Genomic DNA, 14,667 nt, shown 5'->3' with positions numbered 1-14,667 from the left:
GCTCGAGCACTTTTCTTCAGGTTATGGGAGTTGGTGGGAGCTGAGGGAAAATGCTGAGCATTGTATTCAGAGTCTAACAGGTGTAACAAATTCTAGGAGGTAGTCATTTGCAGAGGCAGCTGCCTATGTAGCTGCTGCTTTTAGTATAATAGAAATATGAAGAGGTGCCCAACAGGGACTGCATCCAGAATGCATGTGTTTGAAATGTAGAGTGGGCAAAGTAGAGGGAGATGAAAGAAAGAGGGTAGGCGAGAGCTGGATGCTGTCTACTACACTCGATATCCCTCTGTGGTTTTTCCTTAAAAGTGTATCTGAACTGGAGAAAAATTCCCCACAGAAACTTTAAATGAATTTCTTTCTGTGGTGAAGCATGTACATTAGTCTTAATACATCCTGTAAATACAGCCTGTAAATCAAGCATAAAGCAGCGAGAATGAGCACTTGCATTTTGACAGATAGCCTCAATTTCAATTAATAGGACCATTAAAGCTCAGAGGACAGGCTGATGGGTGCATTCATAGCCGCTGTGAGCAAAGAGCCAGTTCTCTCTGAAAAACATCACACGCACTTACTACAACTCTTGACATGCGCACCCCATCACATCAAGACTTCTCCCTCTCTCAGCATTAACGGCAGACAACACAACAGCACACTCAAGGATTACCGCGAGAGGATCCGAGCTGATGGGGCCGCTGGCATAATTGTGATAAATGACGGCCTTTCGTCAGTGTGCCGCTCCATGGAGCAAAGAGCGCGCTGTTGTGCCGAGAACATTTCGGGAGGCTTCCATTCGCTTAACCAGTTCAGCATGAGGACAACATAAAAACATGCAATTTCCTGTGACTGCACAATGAGAGCTGATTGACTTTAATATAGTGGAGGTTTTGCAAGGAGGAGGCGATTATTTGCCTCTGAGGTCTCTTGGACTTGAATAATTTGGACCGACTCCTTCTGTTTGTGTGTGTGTGTGTGTGTGTGTGCGCGCGTGCGCTTTTCTGCCAATAATGCCTCTTTGTAATGGCCAATGAACTGTCAACACTAGGCGACTATGAAATACTTTATTAGTTTGCGGTCTGTCCTGGAGGTGTAGCTGAAAACAGCTGTGGAATAACTTCACAGTATACACATGGCATATGTCCAAGTTCCACATGGTACACATAATGTGTACGACAACCCAGGGGCTCGTTGCACCATGAGGAAACAAGGCACTTGACTGTACTGTACATCCTTTACGCCTGCCGCTCTGAGCCACACTCCAACGTTTGCCCGGCATCTTGATAAGTTTGTGAATGAATGGATTCACCCATTTTTGAAATGGAATTAAAAAGATTATTCTTTTTTTTTATATATAAAATGAAAAAAGACATTTGACGGTTGGATACATGGCTGGAATGAATGACACTTTAGGACAAGAAGAGATCACAAAAAACACGAGTTTTAAATGCATTTTGAACCTCTAAAGGGATTACTTACATTGGTATTCAGTCTTGGTAAACAATTTAGTAAAAAAAGAGCTCTACTGTACACAAAGATGACACAAAATGCTCGATGCCCACCTTTAAGCCCAGCCGATGAAAGATTGCATTACTGCAAACAGCGTCTTTTGTAGCTGGCTACTTGACTTGCGTACATTTTGTTGTTTGTTAAAATTGCTGCTGGATGATTTAAACAGGAAACGGTAGTGAAGTCTACCTAACTGATGTGCATTTAAGTTAGATAAAACATGCCATACAAATTGTAAACAAAGTTTAGAGATGTTCTACGGTGATGCCCGTGAGTCTGCAGGTTTTCACTCCAACTAAATGACAAAGTGACTGATTCCTCTCATTAACATTTTCTTTCAGACAAGACAAACTAGTACATAATATCAATGAGAGAACAACCTTGGTGCAGGGACCCTGCAGAATATATCTGGGAAGTCATGGGAAAATTAAATCTATTATAGAATACAAGAGGGGGAAAAAATCTGAGATCCTCATCCTATTACAATATTGTGAAAAACTGTATAATTGTACCTCTTCGGGCATGTAAAAAAAAAAAGGAAATCTTAAAGTAGAATCACCTGCAATCGTGATTACTTTGATTTAAAGGGTCATCAGGTTAGACTGTGCATTAACATACTGAAGCACGGTGAAGAGTTCTTAGTGGTAGATGGCTTTTGAATGTTGGCTCTGTGGTATTGAAGGAAAAAAAATGAATCACCACTTCTGTGTATTAAAGTTTTCGCTGTTTCTCTGCACTGTGAAGTGAAGTGAGAAAATGTACGCTGAAAGGTCAGAAGCTGTGTTTTGGCATCTAATGGTCTTTTGGCAGAAGAGAGTCGAGTCAGATTTTTTTTTTTTTTTTTTTTTTTTCCTGAAACCTCGTGAATCTGTGCAACAAATTTCTGTTTCTCGCCCCTAAACAGCTGCAATGAATCAGTGATAGCAGATATTTATCAGGAAAGCAGAATTCTTTAAAAAAGGGGGGGAAAAAACAAATCTGACAATGCAATTCCACAAACGTGATGACAGCGAAATCAAGATTAAACCACGATGAACAATAGCAGACTTCAGCACACATTTCTGAAAAAGTCTTTACAATCTGACAGATGGGTTCACAGTGTTGACTTTTAAAAATACACATCCACAAATCACGGCACTGCTTTTAGAGTTATTCTGAGCACAACAAGATGTGCACAAAGCCAAACTTGCCAAATGCAATTCACAGTTCTGCATTATAACCTCCGCTGTTGTACTGAAATTCAGTACAGTTATCTGTTTGGATGTGATACCAGCGTGAATTTTCACTGTGGTTGTGGTGCACGCCTGTGTGCACGCGTGCACGTTCAGAGTGATTCTCTAAAGTTCATGGGAGATGAAAGAGGGTCCTAAAGGCGTCGCTGTGGGCTCCAGGCTGACGTGGGAGAGCGAGTGGCTTTGAGAATGAGACAGTGTGTGATAATTAGAGGGAGGAGCTTTCCCCTGGGCCTGGCCCTCTCCCTGCTCTGTACCCGTGTTTGGCAAGGTCGAGTCTCCCGGTTCTGCTCCTGCCACAGTCCCGCCTCCTGCAGCACCGCGCTCCTGTTTATGTCTCTCCCAGGCTGAGTTCAGCTTCACAGCCAGAGCCAGCAGGTTCTTGCCCAGAAACACAGTGGACACGCGGGGGTCCCTATACCACAGCATCCCTGCACCCCTCAGGGCTAAGGTGAAAATATTGATAGTGACCAAGCTAAGCCAAGGGTACAAAGCCTCCTTGCGGGGTCCTCTCTGTCCTGGCAGACCAGTGGCTCCCAGCTCTGTGAGTGCCACACACGGCAGCAGCAGCAGGAGGGCATAGCAGTAAAAGAAAACCAGACCCTCAGCCCAAATGGGCAGCCTCTGCTCTACAATCCCTCCAGTACCGGCTGCAGACCCTCCTTGGGCTTCCCACAGCCCCGCCTGCAGGTCCAACACATCCAGCAAGTCAACCACCACCCAGAGGAGCCGGCCCCGCACCTCCTGCTTCCTCCGCTGCGGAGTCATGTGGTCAGCTCCTGTCAGGATGAGAAACAGGGAGGGTAGACAGATGGACAGCAGCAGCGTCAGGGTCTTTCTGGCCAGAGGATCAGGTGGCCGACGCTCCTGCCTGTAGTTGTGGCAGACGAAGAAGAGCTTGAGCTGGAGCAGGGACAGGAACAGGAACCAGAGGGCGTTGGCAAATCCACGCCGTGGCGACCGCGCCTCAGACACCACGCCAGCTGAGACGAAGCGCAGCGCGAGCAGGAAGCCCAAATCGCCCAGCAACACTGCCACATATTGCCACACGCTAGGTCCTGAAAGACCCCGAGCTCCCAGCATGCTCTGCTCCAGCAAGTAGAGGTCCACCACTGCCATCGTGCTCACCGTGACCAGGGTTGATACGCACACCTGGGGCGTAGGCACCATGCCTGAAAGAGAAATACACAGATGCACTGTGGGAAATCTGTTGCATCGACAAAATTCAGAGTCTGCTCACATCGATGTGCTTGGTGCCATCTGTCCCCAGTAAAGCCGACAAATCTGCAGGATAAGAACATGCTTGTTTTTTTTGTTTTTTTATTCCTCCCCTGAAAACAAACATGTAAAACAATTTAATGCTGGTTGCTATGGTTAAAGACAATAGCTGCAGAGTAAGCAGTGAGAACCCTTCATCTTTGGCCAGAGCTACATCCACCCTGGCTGCTCAAGCTGGGAAGCCTATTAAATTGTTTTTTTTTCTTCCCCTCTGCAGCTCTTTGAATTAAACAGTCTTCATTTTCCATAAAGGTCCTAACATTGCTGCTGTTTCGGAGATCAGAGATTTTTTTCCCCCCCCGAAGTTCTCAGCTGTTACTTTTTTCTGTTTATTGTTTCTGATCCTTTTTTTTCTCAGCTTATTCATTATTAATTAATTGCATTCAGGCGCAGCTAGGTGCCCTGTCAAAGCCTTTTCTTTGTCTCTATAGCGTGCCGTGTTTATTCTCATACTGTGCTGCAGCCTTTAATCATCCCAAATTCCCCTATCATTTCGGATGAATATTGATATTTTTGCTATTTGTTCAGAGATGCGATCGTCTCGTGTCGTTGTGTACACACTGTGCATTCGTGTGAGTGCAGGCTGGCAATGCTAATTTGGCTGAAAATGAGGTTTCACGTTATTTTGTCACAGCTCCTATCTCAGCCACAGACAGTATAAACCCCAGTATTGATTTCAGCATGAGAAATAATCACTGACTTTACAGTGCAGTCGAACCAATGTCTCTTTATCGTATTTAGCTGAAAAGCACAGCACACACCACTGGACTGTCTGTTATCTGCCCAGCACCACTCCCGGGTGTCAACCCATCAACCGGATCGATGGCATTATAATATAAAATCATTGCCAGCTCAGATGTGTCCTAACAGCAACAGTTGAGCGTGATCGAGCGAGAGATTGTCAGCATGATCGCGGCCTCTGAGAAAAGTCTCTCCGTGAAAAATGTGTATTGATATCTTGCCGATGGAAGACACATCACTTCCCCCACTGTAAGACTAACAGGAGCTCTGCCATCGTTGAAGAGGGCTGAAGAACTCCACTGGGTAAAAAAAGGGTTTTGAGATAGTGTGTGTGTGTGTTGGGGGGGGAGGAGAGTGAGAGAAAGAGGAGAATAAGACTGCAAGTGAAAGATTAATAGGCCTTTTGGCTGTCTACATGCCTAATAAAGTGTTACTGCATGATGGTAATAGTTCATAAATAAGCTCAGGGGGAGAGGGGGGGGAAGCGATGAAGAAGGAAAAGAGTCAAATGCAGATAGAAAGTGACTTCCACCCACTTACATGAACGCGTGCGTTTCACGAGCCTGCTCGGTCTGGATGAATCCAGATGCATTCATCACGGCGACTATTGAAGAATCACAGACATTAAAGGTTTGTTCTGAATCCGATGAATCAAAGAGATGAGGAAAGGAACTATCTCGACTGATTAATCTCCCCGGAGGGACGGTGGGAGGACAGGCGTGGATCATGCCAGCAATGTCTGATTGTCTGTGAAGCCTTTTGTCTCACCGCACACGGAAACTTGATTATCATTTCCACAAAATTGAATAAATTTCACCAAGCCGCAGATTGAGAGGATATTGGAATTTAAATTTGTTTCCTGGGGGACAACCCCAGCCTGCAGGAGAGGAGCAGGAGGAGGAGGGTTGAAGAAGTTCACATCTACAGTTGCAGCCGGCTTTCAGGAGGTCGTGGCTTTCGGGTTATTCCATAGGCACCTTAAATTTTTACCCTGCAAATCTATCCGTCAGCCGGCATTTATGTTTTGACTCCCTGTCAACGGGGTGTAATTTATTCTGCTCTGAGTGAGAGACCGGGATGACAGCCCGCGTGTCCACTCAGCTCATCAATAATGACCAAATTCATCATTCTGCTGTCTGGGAAGTGACACTGCTGTTGACAAGGTGAGGCAGCCTATTCCACTGTAAGCATGAGTGATGGCACATAATAGTGTGCAGCTTAAATATTTGTGTATTAGCATTAAAAATCCATTTTTTCCCAGAAATGTATCCACCTCTTGTCTTCCTCACATAAGGCATGAGTGCACACCCTGTACACTATTGAATAGGTAATCATCCAAAAAGCACTTCAATTCTTTCCAACACACACACACACTGACGGAAATGAAGCAAAGGGGGTGGGGTTGCCACTTGCATTTGTTTCCTATTAATACTAGGTGATTCCCGGTTGAACACAAATGCATGTAGAGCAAAGATTAATTTGTCTGCACCTACAGATCATCTCCATAAAACACCCACCGCGGAGCAGTAATTTTCCTAACAGACAAAAATTCTTCACAACTTATCACAGGTGGCACAGGAGCACCAAGGGCATCGGGACAGCATCTGAGCCATTATGTGCAAACCCATTAATTAATAGAGTCAGAGGTGAGCAGCCTCTGATAATGCTGAATAAATCCTCTCCCCAGACATTAAAACATCTGTTGATTTATCAGGTAACAGCCCCAGAGTTTCCCGACGGTCTCTCTGTTGTATTTCTACACAGTTAACACATTTTTCTTTTCTTTCGGGTTGAAATGTGGTTATTTGGAGCTGCCCAGCACGCAGCGCTGCCTTGAGACGTCCTGCATCCTTTAACGATCTCTATTAAAGCGCTTCTCTGCAACACCTGTTTCATAACCGCCCCATTAACAGCAGGTATTGTGGCTTCATCCGAGGATGCCTGTTAGTAAAGTAAAGCAAAGCTTTTAGTTACCCAAACCATTCGTCTTGCACTTGGGCTCGATCTTCCTGGCTTGATTTACAGCAAGTACTGAGGGGTTGTTTTTTGTTTTTTCCACCCCGTTTCCTCCGCCAAGTAGAAGCGCTGTCGGTGACCAGTAAAGTCTTTTTTTTTTATTGTCGCTGATGAGCCGCGCTCGGCGATAAAAGTCTTATTCTCTCAGCACGGGTGTTTGTATACAGTCAGGCATCAGGAGGGGGGCTCAGGGAGAGGCTGTAAGAGGGCAAAGTCACCGCTACTGCCACACCAAGCAGACTCGAGTTTGAAGGAGCAGAAAAAAAGGAAAAGAAAACGAAACGACTCGTACTTATCAAGATTTCCTCCTCCGTGCAGATCTGGCATGGCAAATCTCTCCTTCTTCGGGCTGCATCCGCGGCTGTTGCAGAGGCTCGATCTGGGTCTGTCGCCTCCCGCAGTGTCGGAGTCTGCTGCTGTCGATTTATCTTTTGAAATAGCAGCGGGGGCAGAGAGCCGTGCAGGGCTGCTGCTGCTGCTCGGCCGGGCTCGGGCTGTGCGGAGCAGCCGGGAAGTCGGTCAGAAGTGGAGCATCAGCGGCGAGGCGATCCCGGCCGATCCTCCCGCGAAGATGGCTCGTGTGAAAAGAGGCAGAGCGGTGCAACAGCGAGGGGAGGACGGGGAGCAACTCACGCTGTGTCCGAGTTTGGTTGTGGTGGTAATTTGTAAGCAGGCTACGTGCTCCAGCACAGACCTCCCACCCTCCCCCGGTTTCCCCTCCTTCCCTCCACCATCAGCTGTGGAAGTTTATCTGGAAGAAGATGCAATGCATATTTTAGAGCACTCTGTCACACCACAGTCTCTGCTTATGGTAATAATGATGATGATGCCACTTGGAGAAGATTAGTTGCATTGTTTGCGAGCAGGCTGATTCCTTATTTACCCTTCTTTGCCTGAAATAAGAGCGGAGGAAGTGGAGCGAGAGATGCTTATAGCCTGTAGACGCATTTAGAGCTCAGAAGGCAGATGTTACAAGTTTAATTAGGCTTCCTTCTGTCTGCTTACTGTCTTAGTCACACAAGGAAATCATTCCTCTGTTGTAGATTAACTCATTACAGCCGGCTTAAAGAGAAGGATTGGGAATTTTCTGGGACGGATCTGCTCAAAAATGAATCGCTTGGAAACTGTTTAAAAATACAAAAAAAGGCGTGTGGCTCATTTCCATGTTGGAGAATTCAATTTCAGCTCCTTTGTCAGCCGCAAATGAAGTTTGAAGGAATTTCACAGTGTCACGTTGTCCTCAAGGTCTTGCTCCTTCGAGTGTATCTGTTGGCACCCCAGCCTGCACTTTGAGCAAAGGCTCGGGTCCTCGGCTCTCTCACTCATGTGGCTCTCAGCGTGCTGGGTTCATAGAGTGAGAGGTTTAATCAGACTGGTGAGAAAAGGGATGGAGAGTCATCCTTCTTGTCAGATTCAGCTCTGCGCTCCGCTGGCTTCCAAGAGAGAAGAGATTTTCCATTTCCCTCACTTCAGCGTTGGTTTTTATGTGTGTGTGTTCCTCAGCCCTCCTTTTGTTACCACTGCCTCTCTGTCACCCCCGTTCTCATGTTTATCCTATTCTCTCCTCCATTCTGCAACTAACTCCCCCCCCCCCCCTTCTTTCTTCTTTTTCTTTTCCTTCCCCTGTGGGTGTGGTTGAAGGTCACCGTGCACACTGGCTCACTTTCACAGAGGAAAGAGGGAGAGTGAAGCAGGAAAAAGGACGAGGGGAACAGTGAGAATAGCAGAGGAGCGTGAGGAGCGGGAAGGCTGTCCACAGTACTGTGCACTCATCACTTTTTTGCTTTAGACATGATTGGAGAAGTTTGGAAGGACACATGGGCTCGCAGACTGTCCAAGAATGCTTAAGGCGTCAACAGCGAGCCATGGTCCGCATGCTGACCTCCACAAACATGGCTTTATCCTCGATGTCATCTCACGACCTGAGACGTGCTTGAAAAGAATGCACCACTTCTATAATCAAAGTCAGTGCAGCAGCAGAAGCAGTGATATTGTCTGTTTTATTCCACACATTTGTCTTTCTTGTCAAAGCCAGCACCTACATTACCCATAATTCAGCTTTATTGCCAACAGTTGGGATTCAGTCATGTTCTGCAGGTTGTGGCTAATGAAGCCTGGAGCTGCCGGCCCCCAGCAGAGATGAAGAGTGGGCTGCACAGGTTCATGTTTCCCTGGTGCCACATCACCACATCGCTTAATCTTTAAAGTTCACTACCGCCTTTTAACTCAAGAGACATCTTTGCAAAATATAACTCTTTGGTCATTTTTTTTAATATATAAACAGTGGACAGTTTCAAAACAATCAAGTTGGGTTGTTGTTCACATGTAGAACGCAGGAGGAGGCATGTTCTCGCTACTGGCTCCATTTTTTGTTTTAGGCTGCCTGTGTAGAATGCACAGGGGGCACACACTGGCTCACTGCGAGCTCACAACAATTACCTAATCAATTCCTCCTGGTTGTGGACGTCACATGGACTTTGTAATGAGGAGCTGGCTGCATAAAGATCATTAAATGTCTGCTCTGGCTGTGCTGGGCATTTGTGTTCTCAGCATAGCTGGATATAACCTCTGTGAACTCACTGGATAGTGAGCTTCACTTGTGAGGCATTGACCTAAGCCTTGCCGGCCATCGTCTCCTTGGTGTTTTTGAAAATGAACTTGAAAAATGAGAAGCAGCTGTGACAGAGGCACACTTGCAGAGACTTTTCCATAGCAAGCTGCCACGCCCTGAAGCTAACTCTGCTTTGTTGTTTGTTCTACATGCAACCAATGTATATTTGCAGGTTGCAAGGTGAAATTGGTTGCAAAGACCAAAACAACAACAAAAAAGCCTCCCTGTGTTTGCTTTACAGGTTGTCATGCACACCAAACTAATCTCCAAGCTCTAGAATTGAGAGAGTTGGCCTTCAAAGTAAAAGTTTCACTCTTTGAAATGTCTTGGTTTCAGCAGTAAGCAACAACTTTTATTTTGAACAATCACTTTGCAAGTAGTTGGCAGTTGTTTGCAGACGAGTCTTCTACGCAAACTGCGGGCAAGCACTCCAATCTGCTACTAACCAAGGCAATTGCAGTGAGTTTTTTGATGCAGCAGCGTATATATCTCTGCCACAGAGTTTACCTACTGACAGTCAGCAACTTGCGCCAACCAGTTGTGACTCCCCAGTCGGGAAATGCACATTTCTCCCTACAGATAGGTGGCCCCCAGAGGGTCACTAACTGGTCTGTAGGCCTGCATGATTGTGGCTTAGTAATTGAATCCAGTGGTTCCTGGAGTTTGTTTCAGCAACCGATTGCAGCTAGTTAAGACTACTCATTTTTCCCTAGCAACCAGTGTTTGGTAGGAAGGCACCAACTGGTCTCTAAGCCTGTGGGACTGGATGGGCAGTTAATTTTGTTTTGGAGGGCCGCACCAATAATTTGAACTCAATTCTGTCCAATATTGTTTCAGTTCACTTATAAGCGTATTGGTGCGGCCCTCCGCAACAGTCCCATTTTTTTTATGGAAAGATTAATTGCACAACCTTAGAAGACTTAAAATTAGGGACCGAAACCATAAAGTCATCAGGAGGTCACTGATCAAGTGAACAAGTTTTCTTATCTCGGTATACTTTTTGCAAAAAGGGGAAACCTCTCTTTTCTGGCTCTTGGAAAGAATGCAAATTTAGATCAATTGCACAATAACTTTATCTTTTATATACAGTCTGTGGTTTCCCCATCCCGCTGGGTAATGTCTGGAAAAGTTCATGCCTGCAGTGCATGTGCGAAAAATGGCTTTTATCAGCATTCGCCTTTAAATAACCCCTCTAGAGTGCAAAATTCAATACTGGCTTTCTGAATACTCCACAAGGACAACGCTACTTTTGTCAAAACATTGCTATCAGTTTTTGCTGCAGTCTTATTTTATTCCAGCCTCTGATTTTCTTTCTCTGAGTGTTTTGCCTCCACATGTCACGGTGTCTTGTGATTTTTCTCCAGCGTGGAGCCACAGCTGCCTGCAGTTCAGGCTTCCGCGTTCTCGCTGTAGTCTCCACACGTGATTAATCATGTGAAGTGGCAAAAAGCACAACAGTGTCAAGACTGTGAGGGGGACCTAATGGAGTTGAAAATGGGATGTTTTGTCGTGATGCAATCCATTTTGTCGCACCGCCGCCTGCTTTCGCTGTGCCCTCAAACAGCAAATTCTTCTTCTTGTGCCAGGTATAAAAAGTAAAAGCCGTGTCTATTTTAAGCAAAGAGCCACACAGCAAAAACACCACTGAGAAGTTTTGGCTTTTTTTTTTGCTCTTTGTAATTTGGTTCACTCTGTCAGTTCTGCACTCGTGCTCGTTTGAGGAGCGCTCCTTAGCCCCTTTTGTGCGGGCCTGGATCCTTGCCTCAGCACAGTTCACTGGAGACTGGGGGTGAAAATCGTTTTTATTTTCCACTTTTAAGACTAATCCACTCACTCTGCTGTGGAAAATCAAGTAAAATGCATGTCCAGCGTGAACTTAATTTAGTTTGTGCTGTTTGCTGTGTGCGGCTGTGTCTGTTAGACCTAAAGTGGCCTCGTGCTCAGCCTCTCGCTCTCAGTTACCCTGCAGCGGAGGGGTTCAAGATGAAACCTAATCAGCTGTATGACGCTACAGCGGGGCTGAATGTGATAAAATGCCAACACCGGAGCAGATTAAATGAACGAGTTAATGAAGGTAATGAATGAGAGTGTTTCACACTGAAGAGTTTAATTAACCTCGCCTCCCACCACCCTCTCTCCACTGTAACACCTTTGTCACTGTATCGCAGCCCTCTTCTGTGCCGACCACACAGGGGCAATTTATCGAATGGCCTCTTGTGCCAGGGGCAATAAATCCTCCGTCCTGCCCCAAGGCCTTAACCTGCATCCGTACCCTTTATCTCCATGTTTGCCACGCTTCCATAAGCACAGTACTTTTCTTGACCTATTCCCTCTCTCTTTCTCATCTACCTCCAATCTTCTCCCTCCTCCTCTTCCTCTTCTCTTTTTTCTTTCTTTTCCTTTGTCTCATTTCTTCTTCTTTTTTTTTTTTTTCTTGTTCTCTCAGATGCAGAAACACCTGCGACCACACACGGTGCGCACTTCCTCCCCGTCAGCAATCCCCGGCAGCTTAATCTGCACACACACTCACTCTTCAACTGATAGTCTCGTCAGATTAAAATGAGGCTGAAATATTCATGCATAAACATGCATGCACACTCACCCATATTTATGAGGACGTCCCACAGCCTTTGCTTTACTTTTGTCCTATTGTTCGCTTCAGACAAACAAAACCCCCTCTCTGTGCTCAAATATTGACCACGATAGTCGGCCACATTCTGACAACTTTAATACACCTCAGCTGTCTCGCTTTCTTTCTTTTTCCCATTCCCATCCCTACTCTTCTCTCTCACTCACACACACACACACACACACACACACACACACACACACACACACACACACACACACACACACACACACACACACACACTATAGTGCCACACCAGTGCTACATCTTGTTAAAAAGAGTTAGTGAAGCTGAAAGGCCAATCACATTAACACAGAGAGTGTCAAAAAAGACCAGAGAGAAATATGGTGGAAGGGTCAAATCAAACAGACACTTCTCAGATTTTAATTGCAAATGCCTAATTGCTCAAATAATTATGAGTAATCAGACTCGGCCGCGCTGATCTCGAATGCATCATATAGCAATTACTCACCACTGTCGCTGCTGGATTTAAAAGAAAGAAATATCTTCGTAGATTAGCGCGTAATCCCGGTGCCTAGGATCGGAGAAGGCTTTGAAGATGTGCGGCTCAATGTCCTCGTCCACAGCCGCCGCGGAAGGCCCCGCCTTGGGTGACGGGCTGCGGCCATTTTATACTGGAGAGCTCTAATCGGTCATGGTGGAGGAGCGAGGATTTATCCAGCAGCTCGGATTCGAGGATGATTAGATGCTCAGATGCAGTGAGAGGGGTTAGCGATTTGGCCAGGGCATGAATGTTGCTGTTCCAGCTCTCCCTCACTGATAAATGTCATGGGGAGTTGGAGGAGCCAACCTTGAACCTTGCTTTCATGGCACGCCAGCCCGATGCTACATTTAAAGACTGGGATTTCAATTATCAACGTGATTCAATCGTGGTTATTACTGCAGTTAGACTATTAAGTAGCCTGAGGGCAAAATAAAACTTCATCTTCAGAGGCTGAGGTACCTGGACTTCTGTGGAAGAGCTTAATTAAAATATGATTACCTGTCTCTGGTGCATACTAAAATGTGTATGGAGCTCAAGGCAAACTGCCTGCTGTCCCAAGAGGATCATATCAAGTGTTGTCAGGCCCTTATTTGCCTTGTTTTCCACCTTTTAGAATGATTTTTTTCCCCCCTGTTTGTTTGAGCCCCTTTTAGCAGCTAAGAGCTGTCTGGTCAGGAAAGGTCACGTGAAGTCTTTGCCTCTGTCTATCTTTAGCGCAGTCCCTTCTCTGTCTGCATAATTTCTCACTGTCTATGCTTAAGCACATTTTAGAAGCATCAGGCATCATCTCTTGCTGGTCAGGGAGCCCATTTCATGGCTTTGTGTGGCATGAAAGGGCCGTCGGAGTCGGTGGGAGAGATCATTATCTGACATGAGCTTACAGAAGGGAAGGAACAGGAGCTGAATGTGTGAGGCAGAGCCCGAGGGTTTGCTTTGACTTCTACTCAACATCGCAGCCTTTATATTAATCCATATTTAATTAGACTTTCTTTTAGTGCTTGTTTACTCTTGCTGTGTTGTTGTAAGGGAGGCGGAGCGAGGGAAGGGCAAGGATAGAAGGTAGTGAGGTTGACATGGGATTACTATTAATAAATACAAGGGGAGGGAAGGTAGAGCCTAGTGAGGGCTCCAGAGACGAAGCTGTGTTTCTTTTCATTAGTAGGATATTGTAATTCAGATAGAACCCATCAGCTCAAACAACGACCTGCCGCAGTTCGTGTGATGTGCTGAAATTTCAATCAGTTTGTTGTTATTGTGTTAGCAGATGCAAAGAAACGCCAGTGAGTAATGCGTAGTAGCATTTTAGACGCTGATGAGGCGATGCGGTTGTGTAGATCGAGCGACTGATTAGCATTCATCAGGTGCTTTTGAAGCCGTTAGAGGAGATGATGTTCAGAGAACTTTCTGCTCCGTTAACTTCAAATAAATGTCTTTCCCAACCTGTCGTTGGAGAATGTCTCGGGATGACTGACTTTTCATCAGATCCACTATTAGAGCTGCTCGGTGTGCTCTGTCATGGAGCAGTAGAAGCTCGTGAGTCCATTAAACTGCGTATTAAAAAAAAAACAGGCTTTTTCCTTCTCTCATTTCTAAAATGAACATTTCAATCAGTGTGTTGCCTTTGGGAAGGATGGCGGGTGAAGGTCAGTTTGAATTTCAGCAGTAATAATTAGATTCTTTATTAGTCTTTGCCACTGAATTCATCTCCAAAAAGGAGCGCTGCAAAGGAGCAGCGTTGGCCGGGTGTTGACTTAATGTCACCCATCCATTTTGCTTTCGCTCTGGTTGGCCTCGCAGGAGCTAGAAAATGGGAGCTCATTCATCACTGGGTTTCTCTGGCTCTGGGCCCCAACATGCATTCAGTCATAGCTCGAGTGACAAACACACACACACACATAAACACTTTGTCTGAAACAACAAAGGGGCCGTGTGCACACATGCACATCTCAGTGGGACGTGTAAAAAATGTCTCCAGCAAAATATCAACACAGACACACACTCACCCACCATATATACACACACTCACCCACCATATATACACACACACACACACACACACACATATATATATATATATATATATATATATATATATATATATATATATATATATATATATATATATATATATATATATATATATGAGTGTACA

The 14,667-nt window shown here is 45.5% G+C and overlaps 2 protein-coding genes across 3 annotated transcripts in view; one reads left to right on the top strand and one right to left on the bottom strand.

The window, feature by feature from the left end:
- Positions 1-14,667, top strand: part of mrpl11 (mitochondrial ribosomal protein L11) — a 58,539-nt gene that overhangs the window by 28,614 nt on the left and 15,258 nt on the right. The gene's annotated exons all lie outside the window — the stretch shown is intronic.
- Positions 2,434-7,301, bottom strand: tmem265 (transmembrane protein 265). 2 transcript variants are annotated; one of them, XM_026144270.2, is made up of 2 exons: positions 7,063-7,301; positions 2,434-3,907 (listed from the first exon to the last, which is right to left on the bottom strand). In XM_026144270.2, the coding sequence occupies exon 2, from the start codon at positions 3,903-3,905 to the stop codon at positions 2,841-2,843; it is 1,065 nt and encodes a 354-aa protein (XP_026000055.1). In that variant the 5' UTR covers positions 3,906-3,907; positions 7,063-7,301; the 3' UTR covers positions 2,434-2,840. The 2 variants fall into 2 exon arrangements, with proteins under 2 accessions (XP_026000055.1, XP_026000044.1); XM_026144259.2 differs by lacking the exon at positions 7,063-7,301 and adding an exon at positions 6,729-6,903.

This window comes from Astatotilapia calliptera, chromosome 2 (genome assembly GCF_964374335.1).
Source record: "Astatotilapia calliptera chromosome 2, fAstCal68.1, whole genome shotgun sequence".
NCBI lineage: Eukaryota > Metazoa > Chordata > Actinopteri > Cichliformes > Cichlidae > Astatotilapia > Astatotilapia calliptera.
This window is presented reverse-complemented; position numbering and strand designations above follow the sequence as displayed.

Coding starts and splice junctions, on each gene's coding strand:
- tmem265 (XM_026144270.2), bottom strand. CDS start 3,905: ATGGTGCCTACGCCCCAGGTGTGCGTATCAACCCTGGTCACGGTGAGC.